This window comes from Zalophus californianus, chromosome Y, assembly GCF_009762305.2.
Source record: "Zalophus californianus isolate mZalCal1 chromosome Y, mZalCal1.pri.v2, whole genome shotgun sequence".
NCBI classification, from domain to species: domain Eukaryota; kingdom Metazoa; phylum Chordata; class Mammalia; order Carnivora; family Otariidae; genus Zalophus; species Zalophus californianus.
This window is the reverse complement of record NC_045613.1, coordinates 1,462,140-1,489,299: the sequence shown is the minus strand read 5'-3', so window position 1 is coordinate 1,489,299 and position 27,160 is coordinate 1,462,140. Positions and strand designations below refer to the sequence as shown.

The window sequence follows — 27,160 nt, the reverse complement described above, 5'->3', positions numbered from 1 at the left end:
CTTTAGGGGGGCACATGGCTGGTTTCAGGGTTATGGGATCGAGTCCCCAGGTTGGCCTCTGCATTCAGCGGGGAGTCTGCTTCTCTCTCCCTAAATTAATCTTTAAAATAAATACATAAATAAATCCCCAACAGCCTAATGATAATGTTGTTTCAGTATTTTTTTTGTTTTTGTTTTTTATAGTAGAACCAACAGTGCAAAAGATTTGAGTTTCTATAGTATTGCAAGTTACCAGTTTTTAGACACTGTTATACACTGGCTAGTTAATGAGTGGATTCATAATTATTAAATATGTGGGAGCTAAAAAACAGATAAAATATAATTTACTTCCCTGGCAAACTGCTTATAACATCAGCATATTCTGTTAAGCTCTGATTTTTTTCAATATGGATTAAAATTATATTTTGGCAATTTTGGCAACAATCAATAACTTTAAATATTTTACTTTATTTTTTTAAAGATTTTATTTATTTATTTAATTGAGAGAGAGAGACAAGAGGCAGTGTGGGAGGGGACACAAGCAGGGGTAGAGGGAGAAGCAGGCTTCCCGCTGAGCAGGGAGCCTGATGCGGGACTCGGTCCCAGGACTCTGGCATCATGACCTGAGCTGAAGGCAGTAGCTTAACCAACTGAGCCACCCAGGTGCCCCAACTTTAAGTATTCTAAGAAAAAAGGTAAAAATACTATGTGATAGCAGAAAAAAATTACTAGCATTAGATTATGTATTAATTATATCAAATAAACAGTTTAGAAAACTTTGTTCTTTATCTAGAATTATTTGGTTTTGAGTTTCAGTAAAAACCAAAGAGAAATCAGTATAGAAATAATAGGAGCAGAACTGGCTTTAGTTTTCTGTGTTCCAACCTTGTAACAGAATAAGAGGAAGAAAAGGTTTGTCTATGTAAATGACCACTCAACTCTAAAAAACAATTTAGGCCTAGCAATTTCATTCTAAATTTTAAAGACAAGGCTGCATAAAATATGGGGTAGAAAGCAAGCTGATTTTCAAGAAGACTTTATGTCTTCAGGTTTTTACTGGTGTGAAATCCTTTCAAGCCTAGAGAATACTCAAAGACGTATCATAAAAAGTAAGAAGAAAAACTTTATTTTGAACAAGTTGAGTAGTACCCATGCCTTAGAAAAGGCTGGTTGTAACAACTGTTTCATTTCAAACATGAAGTGATGTACAAATTTGATAATGTTTAGCAATAATCAGCTTCTGCTAAAATGCTGGATTAAATCCATCAATATGCCAATTTTGGCAACTATCGTAGACCCTATTATTTACAAGTTAAATCTTCATGACCACAAGATGAGAATAATGTTACAACTTCTACTAAGGTAATGAACTATGAAATATATTCTCCAGTATTGCTTTGAAATTACATCCCCAGGTTAAGAGAAATTAAAACTTCATCCAAATGTACTATTTAAATGATATTCTTCAGTCATCTTCAACTGTTGGTTTGATAGTTACTCCTCTTCTTATTTGACCCCAACCAATTAAACTGCAAAAAGAAGAGAAATCATGAATTTTTAATCTATTTCATCAGCATCATCACAAAATCTTGACATAACTGATTTTCACTATCCTCTAAATTAAAACTTGTTTCCATAACATGTTCCTCTATAAAGAAAAGTCTCCTTGTATTATCTCCTTGGATTCCTAGAGACTTACACAGGGTTTGGCTAGCATGAATGACCAAAGAAAAGGGAAGAAACTGTTACCATAAACATGCACACCTTTCTCTAAAAAAATATGTGTACTCATTAAGAATCAGTAAATAGAAGCACTTCATTTCCCTGTAAGGAACCATGCCACTAGATAAACATACCAACCCAATTTAAAAAAAAAATTGTCAGTCCCTTTCTCTTTGCAAAATACCACTTTCACAGCACCTTATCACATTATAGTGGCTGTAAGGGAAATAAATGAATGGAAATAAAATAAGTAAAGCAACTGGAACACGTAGTCTGTAAACAGATAACTGTTTAATTTTTTTTTTTAAGATTTTATTTATTTGTCAGAGAGAGAGGGTACAAGCAGCGGGGGCAGCTGGCAGAGGGAGAAGCAGACTCCTTGCTGGGCAGGGAAGCCCGATGTGGGACTCGATTCCAGGACTCTGGGATCATGACCTGAACCAAAGGCAGACGCTTAATCAACTAAGCCACCCAGGCACTCCCAGATAACTTTTTTAAAAAAGATTTATTTATTTTAGAGAGAAAAAGACAGAAAGAGCAAAGTGGAGATGGGCAGACGGAGAGGGAGAGTGTGCAACCAAGAAACAGCTATACTCACAATGAAGCAAATTTGGTGCCAATTTTCTTACCCCGTGTGGCACACCCAAGAAGAAGTCAAAAAGCTAGTTTCTCCCAGGATTGAAAGGGAAGAGCAGAATCTGTTTTCAAAGTTCGGATTGTCTGTGGGTGCTCAACGAACTACTTTCCTGTCCTGTCTCAGAATGCTAAGAGAACTGTGGCTTAGTTGCATATCAGGTTGGAGACTCCTGAAAGCCATGGTTTGGGAGCAGAATGAGTGAAGACTTCACAGGGACTACAAAATGCCTGGAGGGAAAAGACTATGAGCAGAGAAATATAGTGAAATATGCTCAGAAAGAAAAAGGATAACATTCAGAAAACTTAAGACATTTAAAGTAGCTATGCATATTGGAGAATTAGGTGAAAGAACACATATAGCTCTAGAAAAGATGCCTTCTCAGAAAAGGCCTCAGAACACCATAAGCCTTGATAATGGATTGATTACTGAAGGGCTTTTCCTACGAGAACCGAGTCTGCAAAGACAGAGAGGTGGCTTTTTCCCCAAAGGCCCAGTTTAAAAATAAAATTTAAAAAACTTTAACAAAGATCACAAAACAAAGATGCAGAGAAATAAGGAAAAGGATTCTGCTGCAGTCTGCTTTTTTTACTCATCTGGTGAGTTTTTTGATTATCCTTGTATTTTTCAGCTCCAAAATTTGTTTAATTTTATTTTTTATTATTTACTTGAGAGAGAGAGAGCACAAGCAGGGGGATGGGAGAGGGAGAAGCAGACATCCCGCTGAGCAGGGAACCTGATGTGAGGCTCAATGTGGGACTTGATCCCAGGACCCAGAGATCATGACCTGAGCCGAAGGCAGATGCTAAACTGACAGAGCCACCCAGGCACCCCTGTTTACTTTTTAAAATAAACTCTGTCTCTGTAATTCCCATTTTTAAATATATAATTTTCCTTATTTCCTTAGTTTGTGTTGTCCTTTGGCTCTTTGAACTTAAGACAGTTGTTTTAAAATCTTTCTGAAGTAAGTCTAAGGCCTATCTGTGCTTCTTTAAAGATGGTTTCTAGAAATTTATTTTGTTCTTTTGAATGGTCATTTTTATGTTTCCCTGCATCTTTAAAAATGTACCTGAAGAAATGATGACTGAAATTTTCCCAAAACTGAGCAAAGAAATGAAGAGATAAATTCAAGAAGCTCATAAAACTCCAACTAGGATAAACCCAAAGAGAACCATCCCAAGATACACTGTGACCAACCATCTAAAGTCAAACAGAAGAAAGACTAAAACAAGCAATTTCAAAAATGAAGGAAATGGGGGCACCTGGGTGGCTCAGTCGGTTAAGCATCTGCCTTCAGCTCAGGTCATGATCTCAGGATCCTGGGATCAAGACCTGCATCAGGCTCCCTGGTCAGTGGGGAGCCTGCTGCTCCCTTCTTTCTGCTGCTCCCCCTGTTGTGTTCTCTCTCTCTCAAATAAATAAATGAAATGTTAAAAAATTGAAGAAAATAAACGTTTTGAAGAGAAAGAAAAACTGAGTGAATTCATTACCACTAGAATATTTATTCTCTAATTATTTAATTTTGGTACACAGAATCTAAATGAAAAAACATGAAAAAAGTAGTAATAAATATACATTAAGAGGTATACAACATGTAAAAATGTAGAACTTTAAGATGTTATATGTAACACCATAATAACAAAAGCAACAAAAACTTTTTAAAAATCTCAAAAACACACTACAGAATATACACAAAAGGAAACAAAAGGCAATCAAAATGTGTCACTATAAAAAATCAACTGAACACAGAGGGAAATAGCAAGGAGGCAATGAGGAGCAAAAAAAAAGCTACATATGGAAAAAAAAAAGCAATTCCTTCATCAATGGGAGATCTATTCCAAACTCCCATGCCTCAAACTGGATTGTATAGATCGCTATATATACATACATATCAATGACAGTTTTCTGATAAATCAGGTGCATTAGGAGATTAAGAATAACCACTATTAGAACAGTTTTAACAATGTACTATAATAAAAGTTATACAGATGTCATCTCTCTCAAAATATCTTACTATACTCACCTTTCTTTGATGATATGAGATAAAATGCATAAATAAGATGTGGTGAGGTGAATGGCATAGGCACTATGATGTAGCATTACATTTGTATTGACCTTCTGATAATTTTAAGAAGCAGGAGCATCTGCTTCTAAACTGCAATTGACAACGGGAAAGGGAAACAGTGGATAAGGGGGGATTACTGTAATAAAATGGCAGTAGTATGACTTTCTTAGTAACTACTTTAAATGCATACAGATTAAATTCCTCAATAAAAAGGCACCAATAGGGGATGTCTGGGTGACTCAATCAGTTGAGTGGCCAACTTTTGTTTTTGGCTCAGGCAATGATATCAGGGTCGTGAGATCGAGCACCAGGTCAAGCTTGCTCAGCATGGAGACTGCCTGAGATTCTTTCCCTCTCCCACTGCCTCTCCCCTGTTCTCTTTCTCTCTAAAATAAATAAAAAAATCTTAAAAAAAAAAAAAGGCACAGATTGGCCGAATGGTTAAAAAAACAGGATCAAATCACGTATCTACAGGATATGCACTTTAAATCTAAGGACATGCGTAAGTTAAAACTGATAGGATGCAAAATGGCATTTCATGCAAACAAACCAAAAGAAAGCAGCAATGATCATTCCACTATCAGATAAAGTAGACTTTAATGCAAAAACTGTTTTAAGAGACAAAGAAATATATATGATAAAACAGTTTACCAGGAAGATGTAACAACTGAAACATATATGCACCAAACACTGGAGCTTTTACATACATGAAGGAAATGTTGACAGAATTGAAAGAAGATAATAGGCATACAAAGAGAAGACTTCAATCATCCACTTTCTACATGGATAAAAAAAGGAGAAAAAAAAATAAGGAAGCAGAGGACTTGAATACTATAACCCACTGGACCTCACAGGTATATATATATATATACAGAACATACAACAACACAAGTATATCCCTTTTGCGAAGTCCTATGGGACACTTTCCAGTACACCATATGTTAAGCCACGAGTCTTACTACATTTACAAAGATTGAAATAATCAATTTCCAATGCCATTTCTGGCTGCAGTGGAATGAAACTAGTAATTAATAGTATAAGGAAAATTGGAAAATCTACAAATATGTGGAAATAAAACAGTAAACATTTTAACTACCAATGGGGCAAAGAAGACAGCCCAAGAGAAATCAGAAAATATCTTGATTTAAAAAAAAAAAAAGAAAACAAAATATCTTAACAGAAATGAAAATGGAAACACAATGTACTAAAAATTTGGAAAGCTTCTATGATAAATGGTATGTATGTGGTTCCTCATAAATTAAGAACAGAATTAGACTATGATCCAGCAATCTACTTCAGGGCATATACTCCAAAAAAGAATTGAGTGTAGGGACACAAATAGATATAGGTATTTATATACTATGTTCACAAGTTCATTAAGCAGGATAGCTAAAAAGTGAAAGCAGGGGTGCCTGGCTCAGTTAGTCAATAGAGCATGCCACTCTTGATGAGTTCAAGCCCCATAGGGTTATTGGTTCAAGACCCACATTAGGTGTTGCGATTACTTAAAAATAAAAATGCTTTAAAAAAATAAAACAAAACAAAAAGTGAAAGCAATACAAGTGTTCGTCCATGGATAAGCTGTAATTCAGGAAATGTTCTATTCTACTAGGTGATGTGTTCCATGGTGAAGATCTCTGAAAATTTTATATTATTTATACTTATTTAGTGTGGAAATAATGTTCATAATAGAGGAGATATTAAAATTAAATGAGCTTAGGGGCATCTGGGTGGCTTAGTTGGTTAAGCATCTGCCTTCGGCTCAGGTTATGGTCCCAGGGTCCCGGGATTGAGCCCCGCATCGGGCTCCCTGCTCAGCGGGAAGCCTGCTTCTCCCTCTCCCACTCCCCGCTTGTGTTTGCTCTCTTGCTGTGTCTCTCTGTGAAATAAAGAAAATCTTTAAAAAAAAAAAAATAAATGAGCTTAAATCACACAAAATAGGATCTGTTACTTAAAAGGTAATAAGACATCACTCTTCTTTGAGAGAGAGTGCGCATGTGAGCGGGGGGTAGAGACAGAGGAAGAGGGAGAGAGAAAAGTACACAGGCTCCATGCCCAGCGCAGAGCCTGATATGGAGCTTGATCTCATGACCCTGAGATTGTGACCTGAGCAGATCAGGAGTTGGACACCTAACTGACTGAGCCACCCAGACAACCCCAAAACTTCACTTTTTTAATATTAGTAGTAAGTTAGATAAATTTTCTGGATGATAAATGATCAATGAGATCATCACAAGGCAGTGGGCATCAGGGAAGAATCAACAAGGAAGATAGTTTAGAAAGGAACCGAGCGCCAAAGCAGAGTCAGATAATAAGGACATTGAAAATAAGGACAAGTATAGTTGTGCGGGTTTACATGGAAGTAGCAGAGAAAACATCAGAGACTGAAGCAAGCTTGCATAAAGGCCTTGAATATTAAGGCAATGTGAGGAACTACTAGAACTTTTTAAGAAAGTATGATGAAATGTTTTGGAGAAGATTATATTTGGCCAGGCACTAAAGTCACTGAAAAGGGAAAAACAAAGCCAGGAATCTACCAATAGCTTAAGTGTAAAATAATGACAGTATGGGTTACAATGATGCTATCCAGAATGGAAAGCAGACTCAGAAAATAATCTGGGAAGAAGCAAAAAGCACAACCAGGTGTCACAGATGTATGGACTTAGAAGGCTGGAAAAAACGGGCACATCAAGATCTTTGTTTCTTTTCTTTTCTTTTCTTTTTTTAAGATTTTACTTATTTATTTAAGAAAGTGCAAGCTTCAGGCAGAGGGAGAGGGAGAAGCAGACACCCCACTTAGCAGGGAGCCCGATGCGGGGATCAATCCCAGGACCCAGAGATCATGACCCAAGCCAAAGGCAGACGCTTAGCCAACTGAGCCACCCAGGCACCCCTGAAATGTGATTCTTAATGAAGGACACAACACCACCTTTCCAGTATTCTGGTCTTGAACATATAACCTCAATTTAATAAGGGAAATTGACTGGCTTTTATTGTTTAAATGTCAAATCATGTTAAGATACAGAAACGCTATGAAGGTTCCCTATAAAAAAGACCACAGAGACAAAAAGGAAATGAAATGTGTTTCTTGGTTTCAGAAAGGAAATGCAATAAAGAACAATACTGACACAAATGTCAAAATTGGAATGCAGACTGCGGATTTTAGTATCCTGTCAATGCTAAAATTCCTGAAGTGGTTTTCATGCTGAAATAATAAGAGGTATAAGTTATGTAAACTAATACAGAGGTTTATCTTTTTATTTTTTTAAAAGATTTTTATTTTAGAGAGAGACAGAGAACGAGTAGGGCGGAGGGACTCGGTGGGAGAGGGAAAAGCAGGCTCCCCTTTGAGCAAGGAGTCTGACATGGGACTTGATCCCAAGACCCTGAAATCATGACCTGAGCCCCAGTGATATGTGTGTAAGAATACAGTCAAAACTGATTCTGAATTGTTTGATTTTATACAGGTGTGTCTGAGATAAAGGAAAGCTAGTTGCAGTATCTGGAATAAAAAACTGTATGTTGGCTTACAAATCAGAGCTGGAAATACAGATTTCCAGTTATACAAATATGCCATGAAAACTACTTATTTCAAGAAAAAGTGACAAAACAACAAGTTGGTGAGGATGTGAAGAAAAAGGAACCCTCCTACACTGTTGGTGGGAATGTAAGCTGGGGCATCCACTCTGGAAAACAATATGGAGGTTCCTCAAAACATTAAAACTAGAGCTACCCTTTGACCCAGCAATTGCACTATTAGGCATTTATTGAAAGGATATAAAAATGCTGATTTGAAAAAAAATAAAATAAAAAATAAAAATGCTGATTTGAAGGGGTACATGGACCGCAATATTTATAGCAGCATTATCAACAATAGCCAAACTATGGAAGCAGCCCAAGGGTTCATCCACTGATGAATGGTTAAAGATGTGGTGTACATATATTGAAATATTACTCAACCATAAAAGGAATGAAAGCTTGCCACTTGTAACAACATGGATAGAACTAGAGTGTACTATGCTAAGTGAAAAAAGTCAGTCAGAGAAAGATAAATAGTCCACTCATATTTGGAGTTTACAAATTTATGAAACAAAATGAATAAGCAAAAGGAAAAAGAGAGAGGGGCACCTGGGTGGCTTAGACAGTTAAGCATCTGCCTTCGGCTCAAGGTTATGATCTTGATGTACTAGATCAAGCCTGCTTCTCCCTCTGCCCTGCTCGTTCTCTCCCTCTCCCTCTCAAATAAATAAATAAAAATGTCAGGCTCCCTGCTCAGCAGGGAGTCTGCCTCTCTCTTCCCCCTGCTCATGCTCTGTCTCTCTCAAATAAGTAAAATAAAATCTTAAAAAAAAAAAAGAAAAAGAGACAATGCAAGAAAACGGATCCTTAACTACAGAGAACACACTGAACAGAAGGGTGGTGGGAGGGGGGACAGGTGAAATAGGTGATGGTGCTGTGAAGGGCAGTGAGTAATATATAGCATTTTTGAATCATCATATTGTACAACTAAAACTAATATAACACTCTTTGTTAACTACACCACAATTAAAATGTAAAAACACTTAAGGAAAAGTGTGCATGACTGTAAATATGTATACCATCAAGAATTATGCCACAAGAATATGTGTTTTTGGTTTTTGTTTTTAGCATATTCTTTTTTTTTTAGTAATCTCTACACTCATTGTGGGAATCAAACACATAACCAAGAGTCACATACTCTTCTGACTGAGCCAGCCAGGTGCCCCTGCTGTTTTTCTTGACACCAGTAGCAGCAACAAAATTGAAAAACTTACCGCCAGTGTTTCTCAACTCTTCGGCTAAGGGCAATTTTTTCTCCGATTTCTGTGCACACAGGATTAGTGAGAACTATTTTACCCAAATCAGCCTTGACTGCACTCACTCTTCCTCCGGTTGACAAGGACCCTATGTTCACCATAAGCACTTCATTCTTAGATAGCTTTTGTACCTAGGAAAATAAATTAAGGAAAAAACAAAACCATTAAATTAACAGAATGTGTTCCAATACAAAGTGAGAATTTATCAAATACTGCTGGAAAAAAATTAACTATAAAGGAAAAAAATTCTGCACAAATTACACTTATGAGATTTGAAGTATATATTACTACAGCTGTCAAAGCAAAAGGTTTATCTAGCACTAAATGAACATACACATGATCTAACTTTAAAATAAGCTACTAAAGGGCGCCTGGGTGGCTCAGTCGTTAAGTGTCTGCCTTCAGCTCAGGTCATGATCCCAGAGTTCTGGGATCGAGCCCTACATCAGGCTCCCTGCTCAGCAGGAACCCTGCTTCTCCCTCTCCCACTCCCCCTGCTTCTGTTCCCTCTCTCACTTTGTCTCTATCAAATAAATAAATAAAGTCTTTAAAAATATATATATATATATATATATATTTAAGGGGCGCCTGGGTGCTCAGTCATTAAGTGTCTGCCTTCGGCTCAGGTCATGATCCCATGTCCTGGGATCAAGCCCCACATCAGGTTCCCCACTCTGCGGGAAGCCTGCTTCTCCCTCTCCTACTCCCCCTGCTTGTGTTCCCTCTCTCACTGTCTCTCTCTCTCTGTCAAATAAATAAATAAAAATCTTTAAAAATAAATAAATAAAATAAAATAAGCTACTAAAAATAACACAGATCAACCAAACTATTAAAATCTGAAGAGCCTTGTGGCAGAGAGGGTTTACACAATTTCTTAAAAGGGGCAGCAAGACAAGAATAATACAATAGTTAAGTGGTTTTGGAGGTCTAATTGCATTAATGTGAAATAAAGTAGGTACTTAAATCTTCTGGATTCTATAAAATTGAGTAACACCTACTACATCACTCTTAGCTGTTTTATTTCTAGTACTTACACATATAATGATTCAAATTACTAGCCTCTGTACTGCTTACAGCTGTTGTCTATGCTTACAACCTAATGCTCAAATTCAGATCAGCGTTTTTAAGGTCTTCAGATTTCATTAAAAGTCAGTCAGTACATTTTTATTAAAGGAACTTCCCACAAAATGACAAATACAAGTTTTATTTATTTATTATCTTTTAAAAAATTTATTTATGTGTTTGAGAGAGAGACAGCATGCGCGTGAGCAGGGATGGGCAAAGGGAGAGGGAGAATCTCAAGCAGATTCCACACTGAGTGTGGAGCCTGACTGGGGCTCTATCTCACAATCCTAATAACTCTCAGGACCTGAGCCAAAACCAAGAGTTGCTCAGCAGGGAGTGTGCTTCTCTCCCTCTCTAAAATAAATACATAAATCTTAAAAAAAAAAAAAAAAAAAAAAGAGGATTTACCTTTGCTGCTTTCTTGTCTCCTTCAGTGCGTACACCTAGCAGCCGTCTAAGTAGGAAATAGGAGATTTCCAATTCTGTGAAGATTTCTGGTAAAGCTCCAACTGCACCAAGTACCTGTCCCACCATTCTGTCAGCCCGGCACAAAGTGGGGTCAATTTTTGTTCCCACTCCTGATATAAAATAAGATATGTCACATATTTCAACTTTATATTTCTTAAAATGTTTACAAAGGTAAAGTTAGTCAAATGAGTACAACATGTAGCTATACAACTTAACCAAATTAAATTACATTGATACCATATCACAGCTATAAAATTAAAATCCTGTACAATTCTTTTGTTTAAATTTCTTTTCTTTTTTTTTTAAACATTTATTTATTTGAGAGAGAGAGAATGAGAGAGAGAAAGAGAGGGGAAGGGTCAGAGGGAGAAGCAGACTCCCCGCCGAGCAGATTATGTTAATCACCATACATTACATCATTAGTTTTTGATGTAGTGTTCCATGATTCATTGTTTGTGCATAACACCCAGTGCTCCATGCTGAACGTGCCCTCTTTAATACCATCACCAGGCTAACCTATCCTCCCACCCAGATCCTGTACAATTCTTAAGTCCCTGCTTTATCTAAGAAAGAATAGGCTTAGAAACAAGGCTTGATGAATAAAAGAATAAAAAGATCATTTTCATTTAAATTATAAATAAAGGGAGAAGTGTTTAACAGGAAACAACCATTAAATATTTTATCTTAATAAAAATTGAAAAATTACAAAGCTGGTAATAATAGATTTGCAGAAATAAAATTGATAAATGTTAATGCTGTTTGGCAGGTATATAGGGTTATCATTACACTATTCTTGTATTTTTGTATATTGGTATAATAAAAGGTTACATGAAAATGTTCAGAATTTCCTTATTTGTTAAAAAAAAATCCACAATGATACACAGTGAACTTTTATTATCAGCATAAAGTACAGCAAAGAAAAAGTGTAAGTAAAATGATGCAGTAAAAGCCTCCAAAGTTTTGTTTTCCTCACACACAATGAAAATACTGACAAAACTGTCAGAAACATTTTTAAAATTCTGGAATTTAGCCAAAAGTTTGATACAATCTATGCAGCATTTACTGAAGAAAAACATCTGTATCTCAGTAAGAGCAGAAAACGGTCACATTTTAACTTGTCTTACTGTAACCACTATTCAACATCTCTGTGATAGCACTCTTAACAACCTGCATTTGTTGTGAAAACCAGCAAGGCTATACAGAGAACAGGGCTGGCGCTCCTTTAAATTCTCATTCCCAAAGGGCTATCATTTGATTAGTTTGGTATTTCCCTGGAAGATTTCACTTCCAAGACTGTCTGGATATCTAATGTAAAAAGTCTTTTCCTTGGGGAACTGAAGGATAACAGGTGGGGCAAACAACACATTAACAAAAAGCTTTAAAACAACAACAACACATGTCCATGGGAACTTGGAAATTTGGACATATATCTACAAATCCAGTGGATAACGTATATATTTAAGGTTGTGCACATGCTCAGGAAAGACCTGAAAATGCTTTAAGCTCTCATGTCTACTGGTCTTAAAATGGAAGTAAAGAATGAGACAGACTTACTTAACTGCCTGGCTGAGAGCTAAAAGCCTGCACTGACAGAGTTCTTCAGTAAAGACTGGGAGGACTACTGGTTCTAGGTATTAAGGAAATTTCTTTCTCTTCAATCACTAGCTAAATACTAAACTAACCAAGCTACCCTTCAGTGAGCACGCATGAAAAGAAAACATTACAGAATTACCTCAGAAAAGTCAGTAAATAAACCAGTAACAACTAAGATAAGCAGCAGGAACAAACCCTTATGAGAGAAGAGGATCTAGTCTCAAGATGACACATTGTATCATTTAAAATGTTGCTCTCAAGAGAAAAGTCAAGAGACATGCAACACAAGAAGTATGGCCTTTTTAGAAGAACAAAAGCAATTTTAAAAACAACTGCATGGGGCATGTGGGGGACTCAGTGGGTTAGGCCTCTGCCTTCAGCTCAGGACATGAATTTTGGGGTCCTTGGATTGAGACTCCCACCGGGCTCCCTGCTCCATGGGGAGTCTGCTTCTCCCTCTCCCTCTGCCTCTCCCTCTGCCCTTCCCCCATGCTCGTGCGCACACTCTCTCTCTCAAATAAATAAAATCTTAACAAAAATAAAAACAACATCATAAGGACTTTGAAATCTTAGACTTACTAAACAAAGACTAAATTGGCATATTTTTGATATGTGTTAAGACTAAAAAGTATGTCTAAAGAACTGAAGGTATGAAAATGATGTCTCACCAAGAAGACATCATCAACAATGACATACACACTATTAGAAAACCAAATAACACTCTGGACTTGAGAAGGATAATAAGTGAAAGGAATAATCACCAAAGGAGCTCAACAGCATATTGAAACAGGAAAAAGAATCAGCCAACTTGAAGATAGGTCAACTGAGATTATTCATTCTAAGCAAAAATAAAAAAACAAAAATGAACAATGCACCTAGGTGGCTCAGTTGGTTGAGTGAACAACTCTTGATTTGGGCTTAGGCTGTGATCTTAGGGTCCTGGGACAGAGCCCTGAGTCAACCTTGACACTCAGTGAGGAGTCTGCTCAAGATTCTCTCTCCCTCAACCTGTCCCTTATGCTCACGTGTGCCCCTCTCAATCTCTAAATAAACAAAATCCTGGAAAGAAAAAATGAACAGTCTCAGAGACCTACATGACACAATCAAGTATACCAACAAATGCATAATGAAACTCCCAAAAAGCAGAGAAGAGAAAGTAACAAATAATATTTTTAAATAAGTAATGGCTTAAACAACAAAGGAAACTAAAAGGCAAACTATGCAATGGGAGAAGATATTTGCAAATGATGTATTTGGTAAAAAATTAGTAACCAAAATATATAAAGAACTTAACAAAGTCAACATCCCCCAAACCAAATAATCCAACTAAGAAATGGGCAGAAAGGGGGCGTAAATAGGAGGGGGAGACAAACCATGAGAGACTATGAACTCTGAAAAACAAACTGAGGGTTCTAGAGGGGAGGGGGATGGGGGGATGGGTTAGCCTGGTGATGGGTATTAAAGAGGGCACGTTCTGGGTGTTATGCACAAACAATGAATCATGGAACACTACATCACAAACTAATGATGTAATGTATGATGATTAACATAACAATAAAAAATTTAAAGTAAAAAAAAAAAGAAATGGGCAGAAGACATGAACATTCTTCCAAAGAAGACATATAAATGGCCATAGACACATGAAAAGATGTTCAACATCACTCATCTCATCAGGGAAATGCAAATCAAAACTCTACCTTCACAACTGTCAAGATGGCTAAACTAAAAAATAGGTGCTGGCAAGGATGCAAAGAAAGGGGAACCCTCTTATACTGTTGGTGGGAATGCAAACTGTGCAGCCGCTCTGGAGAACAGTACAGAGGTCCTCAAAAAGTTAAAAATAGAAACACCATATGATTCAGTAATTCCACTACTGGGTATTTACTCAAAGGATATGAAAACACTAATTCAAACAGGTACAGTACCCTTATGTTTACTGCACCATTACTTATAATAAGCAAAATATGAAGCAGCCTGTGTCCATCTATAAAATGGATAAAAAAAGATGTGTATATACAAAATGGAATATTAACCATAAAAAAGAATGAAATCTTGTCATTTGCAACAGCATGTATGGAACTACAGGTTTGGCTAAGTAAAGTAAGTCAGGGAAGACAAACAGCATTTGATTTCACTCAGACGTGGAATTTAAGAAATAAAACAAATGAACAAAGGAAAAGAGACCAAAAAGGAGACAGATTCTTAATTCTGGAGAATAAACTGATAGTTACCAGAGGGGAGGTTGGGGGGGGGGGGGAGATGGATTAATTAAGGTGATGGGGAGAAGAGTACACTTATCATGGTGAATATTGAGTAATAGAACTACATTGTATACCTGAAGCTAACGTAACACTGTATGTTAACGATACTGGAATTAAAAATAACAAATTTTAAAAAAATAAATAAAAGGAAAAAAAGGTTCAAAACATCCCCAATTTGACTTAAAAAGGCAGAAAGAATCCCTTAATCTACACATGCAAAAAGCTCAACTGAGGATAAACTTAAAGCGATCAAGAATCACAGCCAAACTACTCCAAGGCAAACAGATCCAACTGAAAATTCACAATGCAACCTCAATAAAATTTACAGCTGATTTCTCATCAGAAACCAGTGTGAGATGAGATGACACTTTCAAAGTGCTCTAAGACATATATAGATAAAACATAAAACCATTTCTGGTGCTGGGTCCCCACCCTGAGCTCAAAAGGCAGGACACTGGGGATTCCTTGCATAGGTCCTGCCCCCGGAGACCCCAGCTCCTCCCATGTCCCAGGTTGGGGTGGGCGCATGGAGAGGGAAGGGCCCCCTGGAGGTAGAGGTCTCCAGCCAAAACCAAAAGATAAAATCTTTCTTTACCCAACATTTTATTCTTTAATCCAAAGGAAAAAGACAATAGAATCTCTCAAAAAAATCTTGATTTTTCTTAGATACTTGTAATAAACTGTAAGAAATTATAAAATCCATATATTACTTTAGCATTCTTTCAAAACAGTATCTTTCATTGTCAGCTCCAGCATAAACATGATCTCATGATATAGATATGGCTGGGTAACTTTCCAGGCATATTTGTATGGCTTTTGTAAAAATTTGTAATAATTTACATAAGAAGCAACCAAATAAGAAAAAGAGTGTAAAATGTGAATATACTTATTTTAGTGATATATATATATCTGTATCTAAGAACATTATCTCTCTCTCAAAATATAAATATGTAGTGCCCCTAGTGAGAAATTTTAAATGTTAAATCATAAAACGTTGCTATTATTTAGCTTATCCTATAAATGAAACCACAATGTATTCTTTCTATATAAAAGTATTTTCTTTTAATACCTGGCTGGCTGCCTTGGTAAAGCATGTGAATCTCTTTTTTTTTTCTTAAGATTCATTTATTTAATTGAGAGAGAGAGTGTGTGAGTTTGAGGAGGGGCAGAGGGAGAGGGACAGAGAAACCTTAACACACTGCCTGCTGAACTTGGAATATAACAGAGGGCCTGATCCCATGAACCTAAGACCACCACCTGACCCAAAACGAAGAGTGGGAAGCTCAACTGCCTGCACCATGCAGGGGCCCCAAGCATGTAACTCTTAATCTCAGAGTCATGAGTTTGAGCCCCATGTTGGGTGTAGAGTCTAGTTACAAAAAAAAAAAAAGTATTTCCTAAGAAACACATAAAATACCTTGGGGCGCCTCAGTGGCTCAGCTGTTAAGCGTCTGCCTTCGGCTCAGGTCATGATCCCAGGGCGCTGGGATGGAGCCTCACATCAGGCTCCCTGCTCAGCAGGAAGCCTGCTTCTCCCTGCTCAGCAGGAAGCCTGCTTCTCCCTCTCCCCCTCCCCTGCTTGTGTTCCCTCTTTTGCTGTGTCTCCCTGTCAAAAAAATAAATAAAAAACCTTTAAAAAAATTTTTTTTAAAAAATTAAAATCACCAACTTACCTATTTGCACAACCCACTTTTCCATTATTGAGTTAAAATATCTAATTAGAGATACATACTTTCAGATAATCCATTTGACATAATAACTGTCATGACTAACCACTAATAATAGCATATGGGTGAAATGGAAATTCTTACCAATAAGACCCCCTGGAGCAGCATACTGAAGATCATTGTGTTCTGCAAAAAGTGATACAATTTTGGAAAAGATTGGTTTACACATGAGTTTTCCTTCACTATCTTTGGAAACAATACCAGGTCTGACTTCTATCTCCTGGCCGACCTAAGACAGAGTAATTAAAGAGAATAATTAAAATATTTGAGACAACACAATTACCATTTACATGTAAACAATCCTGACAGACTGCTAAACTGAAAAGGCATGTATTCCAACAATAATTTCAGTATCACTTTAAAAGGATAAAAAATTTAAAAATGTAGAAGAGTTATGAGTTTAATACCACTCAATTAACCACCTAATACAAGAAATCTATGATTTGCACCAGACATATTTAAAGTACAAGGCAATAAAAAATACAATACATATTTTTAACATTGTTAGATTTTCTTTAATCTTTTTTTTTTCCATTTAAGACACAAGAATTTACAATTCAGTTTACCTTCAATACTCCCTTTAAAATGCTGCCACCAGCCACACCACCTTTAAGGTCATCAACCTCACAGCCAGGTTTGTTGACATCAAAAGACCTAATAACTGTGAAGATGATAAGGAAGAAGGGAAAGAAACCATAAAGCTCATCCGGTCATTTTAATTAGATGAGATACTTATTCAAGTCAGCATTTGTATAGAAGCAGCCACTTGAAGTCTATAACCTCAGAGTTGATTTTGCAGGAAAATATTATTCCAATCACCACTGCAGTTTTACTTATAATGGAAAATGAAATTAACTTGATCAGTGACATATTTATGTTTGTCTGTGAAGTACAGTGTAACTATTATAAAAGAACACAACACTAGCTATATGATTATGTAAGAGGATGACTTTTCTAGGCTAAATTATGGCCTGCCCTCACCCTTAATAATTCACATTGAAGTCCTAACCCCAGGAACTCATTATACCTCATAATGTTAGCATAATTGAAGGAAGGGCAAAACAACCATGTGAAAAGATCCAGTCAATAGTTAAAAGCCAATGGGTTAACTCCTTACCAATAAGTCGGGGCTCTGAAGTAAAGTCTCTTAGAGGTACTGGGATTTTCTTTACAATATACTCACACACAACTTCGATATTATATTTCAGCTGAGCAGAAATTGGAATAATAGGAGCTCCTTCTGCTACTGTACCTATTTGACAAACCCAAAATATCAAAATTTCACAGTTTTATAGAAATTGTTGTGCACATTAGATAAACAATTATGATCACTAAAATAAATTAAACATCACTATACAAACGTCAGTAACATAAAAAGTGATCATTCTGTTTAAACTGATCTTAGCAAAAAGGTTGAAAAGTGATTGTGATCATTCTATTTAGAAACATCCACAATATTTTGGGTTTTTCCCCCTCTACAGTGAATTATTATACCCTGTAAGTGAAAAATTATGAAATTAAATTAGTATCCTAAAATGATAAAATTACCTGCATAATCTGCCTACTATAGACAGAGTTTCTTAACAAGTAAAAAAGACAAGGAACCAAGTATCAAAAAGATACATCGTATCTTGCCCCAAATGAAAACTAGGTTTTAGTGAAAGGGCCACTATAAAGATTAAAGAAATCACTGTGAGTTCCAATTCTAGAAATAGATACTCAATAAGAAAACAAAGTCAGAATAATTAGAACACAAACCAAGAAATAAAAAAGATGATTTCATTCATTTTACTATCATTAGAAAAGAGTTTTTATTTAATTACTTTTTAGAGATTTTATTTATTTATTCAATGGGTAGAGAGAGAGAGAAAGCACAAGCAGGGAGGAGCAGCAGTCACACGGCAAGGGAGAAGCAGACGCCCTGCTGAGCAGGGAGCCTGACTCGGGACTCGATCCCAAGACCCCAAGATCATGACCTGAGTTGAAGGCAGAAGCCTAACTGACTGAATCATCTAGGTGCCCCAGGAAAAGAGTTTTTAAAATATATGATTGGTGCTGGTTGGCAGTAGCATATGTACTAAAATTTTATTGATATAAAGAAGATTAGCATGGCCCCATATGCAAAGATGAAACAAATTCATAAAGTGTTTCACATTTTTTATCATAATAAAAGGTTATTATATTGCAAAAAAAATTTTTTTTAAGATTTTATTTATTTATTTAGGAACGCCTGGGTGGCTCAGTCATCAAACATCTGCCTTCGGCTCAGGTCATGATCTCAGGTTCTTGGGATCGAGGCCCACACTGGGCTTCCTGCTCAGTGGGGAGTCTGCTTCTCCCTCTGCCTTCTCTGCTGGCTGCTCCCCCTGCTTGTGCTCTCTCTCTCTCTGTCAAATAAATACGTATTTATAATATATTATAATTGTATTATTACTTACATAATAAGTATTATAATACATACGTATTTATTTGACAGAGAGAGACATAGCGAGAGAGGGAACACAAGCAGGGGGAGTGGGAGAGGGAGAAGCAGGCTTCCTGCTGAGCAGGGAGCCCGATGCGTGGCTCAACCCCAGGACCCTGGGATCATGACCTGAGCCGAAGGCAGATGCTTAATGACTGAGCCACCCAGGTGCCCCAATAAATAAAATATTTTTTAAAAGATTTTATTTATTTGAGTGAGAGAATGAGTGAAAGAGAGCATGAGTGGACAGAGGGAGAAGAAAGCTGGCTCCCCCCTGAGCAGAGAGAGCCAGACATGGGACTCAATCCCCGGACCCTGGGACCATGACCTGAGCCGAAGGCAGACACTTAACCCACTGAGCCACCCAGGCGTTCTGAGTATTTTTTTTTTTTTTTGAAGATTTTATTTATTTATTTGAGAGAGAGAGTGAGAGACAGCATGAGCAGGCAGGGGGAGAGGAGAAGCAGGCTCCCCACTGAGCAGAGAGCCTGATGTGGGGCTTGATCCCAGGACCCTGAGATCATGACCTGAGCCCAAGGCAGACGCTTAAATGACTGAGCCACCCAGGTGCCCCTAAAAAAATTTTTTTTAAAGTGTTTACTTCTCAAAACAAACCCCCCAAAACCAATTGGTAACATTTATAGAATAGAACTTCTTTTCTGGCTGACATGCACTTTAATCAAATTCAGAAACATTTCACTGCTTCTATCAGATGCTAGAAGAAAAGAGTTTAGTGGGCAGAGAAATAGGCTTATAACTCATCAATTCACTTTGTTTTTGGTAATTACATTAAGATTTCTGGGCTAAATGACTCTCAAAGTGACTCATACGTTTATTAAATACATAGCTTCTTACCTTGTACAAATGCAAGTATCTGTTCATGTTGTTCTTTAGCTTGACTCTCTTTTACCAAATCAATCTTATTTTGCAAAATCAAAATATGTTTCAGTTTCATTATTTCTATGGCAGCCAGATGTTCAGAAGTCTGAGGTTGAGGACAAGATTCATTACCAGCTAAATTTATGATGAAGAACAAAAAACAAACAAAATGAGTAATAAGAATTAGTTGGCATCCAATAAAGAGATTTTGGATGTCCCACTCAAAGCAAATTCCTCATACCATTGCCAAGTATCTCTATGAGGCCCTATTGAAACTTCACAACTGATTTCCCTGGATTCTCTCAGCCTTTTAAATCCTTATCCTAAGCACAATACTTGGATTTAATGAATTGGCTTCTTTCAAAGTCTTCACGGCTTTTACTCAGACATAACATGTAACCCTCTGGTTCTGTCCAGTCTTGGGATATTCTGGCCCAGTCTGGAGAACAGTTAAGAGGGGAAGTAGCTTAATGCAGTCTATGAATTACAATTATCCAAACCTACAGAGGACAACCACAAAGATGGCTCCCAGTAATCCCCATGTTCTAATAGTCACACCCTTGTGTGTGTGGGTGTGAAAATTCTTCCCTTTAAATACTGGATGGCTCTATTGAAGCCATCCAATAAAGAATATTTTGCAAAAGTGATGGGATGTCACTTCTCAAGTTAGTTCACAAAGACTCTGGCTTCCCACTGGGAAGTTCTTTGTTTCTCTCAAAACAGGTGAAATGTCATGAAGACAACTAGACAACTTACGGAAAGGCCCACGTGAAGAGAAACTGAGGTCTGAGTGAACTTAAAATCAGACTCTCTAGTCCCAAACATCTTGCTATAACTGTAGGTCCTGCTGAAAGATTACTGTAAAATTAGAGATCTTTAGCTGGAATAACAAAACTCCAGTCAACAGAAACAATGATTAAATATCTGTTATTCTAAGCTGATAGGTTCTGAGGTACTCTGCTATATAGCAAAAGGTAGCAGGTATGGCTATTAATAAAAAAAGGCAAACACCATCTGCAAAAATAAGCAACTACATATTCTAAACATAATTTTTAGTACCCCAATGATTATCTTCCCAAAGTTGTGATATTAAATGCCTTATACCATACTCCTTGAAAGTATCCTCCTGTGTAAGAAACCATTTGGCCTTGCCCAATTTGGTCTAGCTTTGTCTTGTGCTTTTTGAAAATAAAACCTATCATTCCTGGTAAGAGTGTCCTTATTTAGGTTTGGGGTGGACTACACCAGATCTTAGGGTAGAGTGCCAAACCTGATAATCTTAGAGGCTGGTTATGCCAGAAAAAGCTTGATTTAGGTGACAGTACTGGGACATGAGGTGTCAGTAGATAGATCTGGAGACTAAAATCAACCATGAGGGCAAATTTGTTAACATATGCCTACATAATGGAACCTCAGTAGAAACTCCCAACATCGAAACTCAGGTCATTTTCCTTGATTTGAAATATTTCGTGATTAATGTTATAAATGATGCAGAGAGAATCACCTCTGCCTCCAGAGAAAGGACAATGGAAGTTTCATGGTTGAAACTCTCTTGGACTATGCCCTATGTGTCTCTCCCTTTGGCTCACCTTAATTTGCATCCTTTTCCTATAATAAATCATAAGTGTTGAGTATAACAGCTTTCAGTGAGATATAAGTCTAATAAATTATCAACCTAAGGATGGTTTAGGGAACTTCCAAACTTGCAGCTGGTGTCAGAACTAAAGGAAGTCTTGGGCGGAAACACCCCTTTATCTTTACATTTGGCCTGAAACTCCATGTAGCCTCCAATCACAAAATCTCTTTACGGTTCACACAGGGAAGAAAGCAAAAACCCTACCTTTGAAAACCTCAATGCAGGCCCTGATGTCAACATTTCATATGACTAAAAAAAACCCATTATTCAATAATGCCACAGACAGCCCAGAGACATTAAAAATACCCTCTTCCAACCCAGCATACTTTTATATGAAAAACTCTAAATAAAACAATAGTAGGAAGAAAGCTCTATTGACTTAAAACTGATTTTTTGGGGGGACAGGGTTAGATTACCATAAGAATTCTCACTAGATATCAGCCCCGGGTTCATTTTGCTTGGTATTTTATTATAGTTGGCACACATGGATGTTAATTTGGGTGACCTAGAGTTCCCATTTATGGCCACTAAATGCCCTAGTTCCCCTTTAAATATTTCATTTGGGATTTGTTTTACAGGGATTTGTCAAACCAATTCTGATATTATTTACCTATCAACAGAAGAGCTGCATCCATTACTGCTGCACCATTCAGCATAGTAGCCATCAAAATATCATGGCCCGGACAGTCAACAAAGGAAACATGTCTAACAATCAAATAATGAGATTTAAGATAAATTAAAACTTAAACACAAAGGAAACATGTCTAACAATCAAGAAACAGTTTTAAGATTAATTAGTATTTGAATACTCAAGTTATTGCCTTCCAACAGTTAAATCACTTTGAAAGTAATTAATCTTGCTGCAAAGTGGTTTCAAAACTTTATGCTTCCAGAATTTTGAAATGAAATTAGCAGCTGAAATTAAAATGACAAAATGTCACTACAAAGCAGATAAAATGTCTTACACAGATAGAACTTACCCCAAAACAAGGCTTAAATAACCTTAGGAAAACTCCCAAAGACAAATATCAAAATGAGGAAGATGGAAACTTTATATAATGTATACTGGAAATATGACTGATTTGAAAGCCAAACCTAATGAAATGTAACTATGGCTGTGTTCATTCGCCTACCATATACGCACTTCACGTCTTTCTCACTTTGTAGCTGAATCATTTGTTTTTAACTGTTGAGGTTTTTGAAAGTTCTTCATACCTTCTAGTATCTTATTAGACATATGATTTGCAAATAGTTGATCCTTAAGCAATGCAGGATTGGGGTGCCAATTCCCCTGTATAGTTGAAAATCTGTGTACAACTTCAGACTCTCCCAAAATATAAATACTAATAGCCTACTGTTGACTACAAGCTTTACCAATAATATAAAGTCAATTATATACATATTATGTTCTGTTTCTACTCTATTATTACGAAAATTAAAAGAAAAACACACAGTATTGTACTTATTGGAAAAAAACTGTGACTAGATTCTTGCAACTTATATTCCTGTTGTTTAAGAACTAAGGTATTATCTCCGGGTCACCAGCTTTTCTTTTGATCCTCCTAACAGATCTTTTGCAATTATTTCTAATTTTGATCAACTGCAACTCTCCTTTTTTTATGGATTATACCTTAGCATAATATCTAAAAACACGTCAAGTCCTAGATCTTTTTTTTTTTAAGATTTTATTTATTTATTTCACAGACAGGGATAGCGAGAGCAGGAACACAAGCAGGGGGACTGGGGGAGGGAGAAGCTGGCTTCCCACTGGAGCAGGGAGCCCGATGCGGGGCTCAATCCCAGGACCCCGAGATCATGACCTGAGCCGAAGGCAGACACCTAACGACTGAGCCACCCAGGCGCCCCCTTAAGTCCTAGATCTTAAAAATTTTTGCCTACGTTTCCTTTTAATTGGTTTATTTGATCCATTTAATACTCGAATGTATGTACATTTTGAGGATCTTCTCAAAATGTGAATACATGCACACTTTGAGCATAAAGTGTACATTTTGTTTTTTAATTTTATTTTTTTAAAGTAATCTATGCCCAATGTGAGGCTCGACCTTATGACCCTGAAATCAACAGTCAATACTCCACTGATTGAGTCAGCTAGGCACCCCTGAAGTGTACAATTTGAATAGCGGGTGTCTGGTTTAAAACTAGCTCATTTTTTTTTTTTTTGACTATAAACATTGAATTGCTCTAGTACTATTTATTTATTTATTTATTTGTTTGTTTGTTTGTTTGTTTATTTATTTATTTATTTAAAGATTTTATTTATTTGACAGAGAGAGAGAGACAGAGAGAGGGAACATAAGCGGGGGTGGGGGGGTGGGGTGGGAGAGCAAGAAGCAGGCTTCCTGCGGAGCAGGGAGCCCAATGTGGGGCTCGATCCCAGGACCCTGGGATCATGACCTGAGCTGAAGGGAGACACTTAACGACTGAGCCACCCAGGCGCCCCTCTAGTACTATTTATTGAAAAGCCTATAATCCACTGGGCTTTTCTATCTTTGTAAAAAAAAAAAAATCACTTAGACATATTTGCATGAACCTATTTCTTGGTTCTCTAATTGTATTCCACGGACTTAGCCCTCCCTTCACCAGCAATATACAATTTGAGCAGTTAGCATCTTTACTCTGTTAAGTATTATAATCTGCAAACATGGTATATTTGTTTACATCTTATTTCTTTCAGAGCTGTGTTATTTTCACGTAAGTGCTCTATGTGTTTTACAATTAATTTTACATTTAAGTATTTCAACTTTCTAAGAAATTTAGGTAGAGTTTCATATATGCATTCATTGCTAGGAAAAAAGAAATATAATTTTTGTTAAGTTAATCTTATATCCTGCAACCTCAGTTAAGTTTTTTTAGATACCTTGGGAACTTCTATGTAGAAAAATGGTGTCACCTGCCAACGAGGAAGTTTTTTTTCTTTCCAATGTCTATGTTTTTTATTACATTTTCTTGCCTTCCAGCAGAACTTCTAGTACTATGCATAATAAAAATGGTGAGAGAAGGTATCTTTGCATTCATTTTTCTTGAACTTAAGGTGAAACATTTAATCTTTTATCATTTTTCACATGAGGTTTGTTGTAGCAGTTCTTTATCAAGATGAAGAAATCTATCTGTATTCCTAATTATCAAGTTGGATTTTTTCTCATCAATTTACATGAACATAGAATTTTTCTTCTTAGTCTTTTGATAAGGAGAATATCACTGAATACTTGGCAAAAACTGAATTAGCTTGGTTATCCTCTACAACGAACATCTATTTCATCATGCTATTTAAGTCTTTTACCTATTAGTGAATTTTATGTGTTAAATGTAAGTAACCTTTGTCCCTATATTCATTTAGAATACCAGATGGTAGTTTTTTTTTGTTCTTTTCTCTTTTTGTACGGTCTTTGACTCTGGCATCAGGGTGGTACTGTATTTACAAACTGAGTTGCTTATCCTGCTCTGTCCTCTTCTCGTGTACAGAATTCACATTACTTCTTATTTAATGTTCAGTATAATTCCGCATTAAAACCATCCAGACCTGAAAACTTTTTTCATTTTTTTTAAATTTTCTTTTAAGATTTTATTTATTTGTCAGAGAGAGAGAGCACAAGCAGGGGGAGTGGCAGGAGGGAGAAGCAGGCTCCTCGTTAAGCAAGGAACCCAATGTGGGACTCTATCCCAGGACCCTGGAATCATGACCCTCGCGAGCCAAAGGCAGTCACTTAGCCAACTGAGCCACCCAGGTGTCCCAGGACTGGCATTTTAGACTCAATGTTCTAAATGGGAAACATATGCACCCAAGGATCCTTGATCCAGCAAGGCTGTCATTCAAAAGAGAAGGAGAGATCAATAGTTTCCACGACAAACAGAAACTAAAAGAATTTGGGTTCACCAAACCAGCCCTGCAAGAAATACTAAAAGGGATTCTTTAAGTGAAGAGAGCCCAAAAGTAACATAGACCAGAAAGGAACAGAGACAATATAAAGAAATAGTTATGTTACAGGTAATACAATGGCACTAAATTCCTATCTTTCAATAGTTACAATGAATGTAAATGAGCTCAATGCCCCAGTCAAAAGACGCAGGGTATGAGATTGGATAAAAAAGCAAAACACTCATTTTAGACCCAAAGACACATCCAGGTTCAAAGTGAGGGGGTGGAGAACCATTTATCATGCTAATGGACATCAAAAGAAAACTGGGGTAGCAATCCTCATATCAGTAAACTAGATTTATACCAAAGACTGTAATAAGAGATAAGTAAGAACACTATATCATAACTAAAAAGGCTATCCAACCAGAAGTTCTAACAATTGTAAACATTTATGGCCCTAACATGGGAACAGCCAATTATACAAACTGATTAACAAAGAAAAAAAAAACCACATTGATAGTAACACAATAATAATAGGGAACTTTAACACCTTACTTACAGCAAAAGGCAGATCATCTAAGCAGATCAACAGGAAACAAGGGCTTTGAATGGCACACTTAACCAGATGGACTCACAGATAAACATTCAGAGTGTTTCCTCATTAAGCACCAAAACACACAATCTTCATGAATGCACATGGAACATTCTCCAGAAATCACATACTGGGTCACATATCAGGCTTCAACCAGTACCAAAAGACTGGGATCATTCCCTGCATATTCTAGATGACAATGCTTTGAAACTTGAAATCAATCACAAAAGGAAATTTGGAAGGAAGTCAAATACTTGGCGGCTAAAGAGCATCCTACTAAAGAATGAATGGGTCAACCAGGAAATTAAAGAAAAATTTTAAAAATTCATGGAAACAAATGAAAATGAAAACACAACTGTTCAAAACCTTTGGGATGCAGCAAAGGAGGTCCTAAGAGATTAGTTTATAGCAAGAAAAGCCTTTTTAAGAAACAAAAGTCAAATACATAAGCTAACCTTACACCTAAAGGAACTGATGAAAGAACAGCAAACTCAGCAGGAGAAGAGAATTAATAAATATTAGAGCAGAAATAAATGACATGCAAATAAAAAAACAGTAGAACAGATCAATGAAACTAGGAGATGGTTTTTTGAAAGAATTAATAAGATCAATAAAGCTGACCGTAATTAATAAAATTATGAAATGAAAGAGAGATATCAACCAACACTAAAGAAATACAAACAACTATAAGAACATATTATGAGCAACTATATGCCAACAAATTAGAAAACCTGGATACGTACAGACTACCAAAACTGAAACAGGAAGAAATAGAAAACTTGAACAGACACATACCAGCAAAGAAATAATGACACAGTAATCAAAAATCTCCCAACAAACAACAGTCCAAGGTCAGATGGCTTCCAGTGGAATTCTACCAAATATTCAAAGACCTAACAATACCTATTCATCTGAAGCTGGTCAAAAACAGAAATGGAGGCGCGCCTGGGTGGCTCAGTCATTAAGCACCTGTTTTCAGCTCAGGTCATGATCCCAGGGTTCTGGCATCGAGCCCTGCATCGGGCTCCTTGCTCCGCGGGAGGCCTGCTTCTCCCTCTCCCACTCCCCTTGCTTGTGTTCCCTCTCTCACTGTGTCGCTGTCAAATAAAATCTTTAAAAAAAAAAGAAAGAAATGGAAGGAAAACTTCCAAATTTGTTCTATGAGGCCAGCATTACCTTGATCCCAAAACTAAAGACCCCACCAAAAAGGAGAATTACAGACCAATATTTCTGATGAACATGGATGCCAAAACACTCAAGATCCTAACTAATAGGATCCAACAGTACATTAAAAGGATTATTCACCACGACCAAGTGGGATTTATTCCTGGGCTGCAAGGCTGGTTCAACATCCGCAAATCAA

General features: G+C 36.8%; 1 protein-coding gene and 1 non-coding gene across 2 annotated transcripts in view; one reads left to right on the top strand and one right to left on the bottom strand.

Moving 5' to 3' along the window:
* Positions 1 to 1,084: 1,084 nt before the first annotated feature.
* Positions 1,085 to 27,160, bottom strand: part of LOC118356642 (eukaryotic translation initiation factor 2 subunit 3, X-linked-like) — a 32,480-nt gene continuing 6,404 nt past the window's right edge. Inside the window, exons 5-12 of the mRNA XM_035725941.1 lie at positions 21,939 to 22,033; positions 19,669 to 19,827; positions 17,467 to 17,601; positions 16,916 to 17,010; positions 16,434 to 16,578; positions 10,709 to 10,878; positions 9,194 to 9,366; positions 1,085 to 1,508 (exon numbers count right to left, since the gene is read on the bottom strand). Coding sequence (XP_035581834.1) covers positions 1,445 to 1,508; positions 9,194 to 9,366; positions 10,709 to 10,878; positions 16,434 to 16,578; positions 16,916 to 17,010; positions 17,467 to 17,601; positions 19,669 to 19,827; positions 21,939 to 22,033 — 1,036 coding nt within the window. The 3' untranslated portion in view covers positions 1,085 to 1,444. The remainder of the gene's footprint in view (positions 1,509 to 9,193; positions 9,367 to 10,708; positions 10,879 to 16,433; positions 16,579 to 16,915; positions 17,011 to 17,466; positions 17,602 to 19,668; positions 19,828 to 21,938; positions 22,034 to 27,160) is intronic.
* On the top strand, positions 18,402 to 18,508 carry LOC118356669. The gene has a single exon (XR_004819869.1). It is a non-coding gene; the product is annotated as a U6 spliceosomal RNA (small nuclear RNA).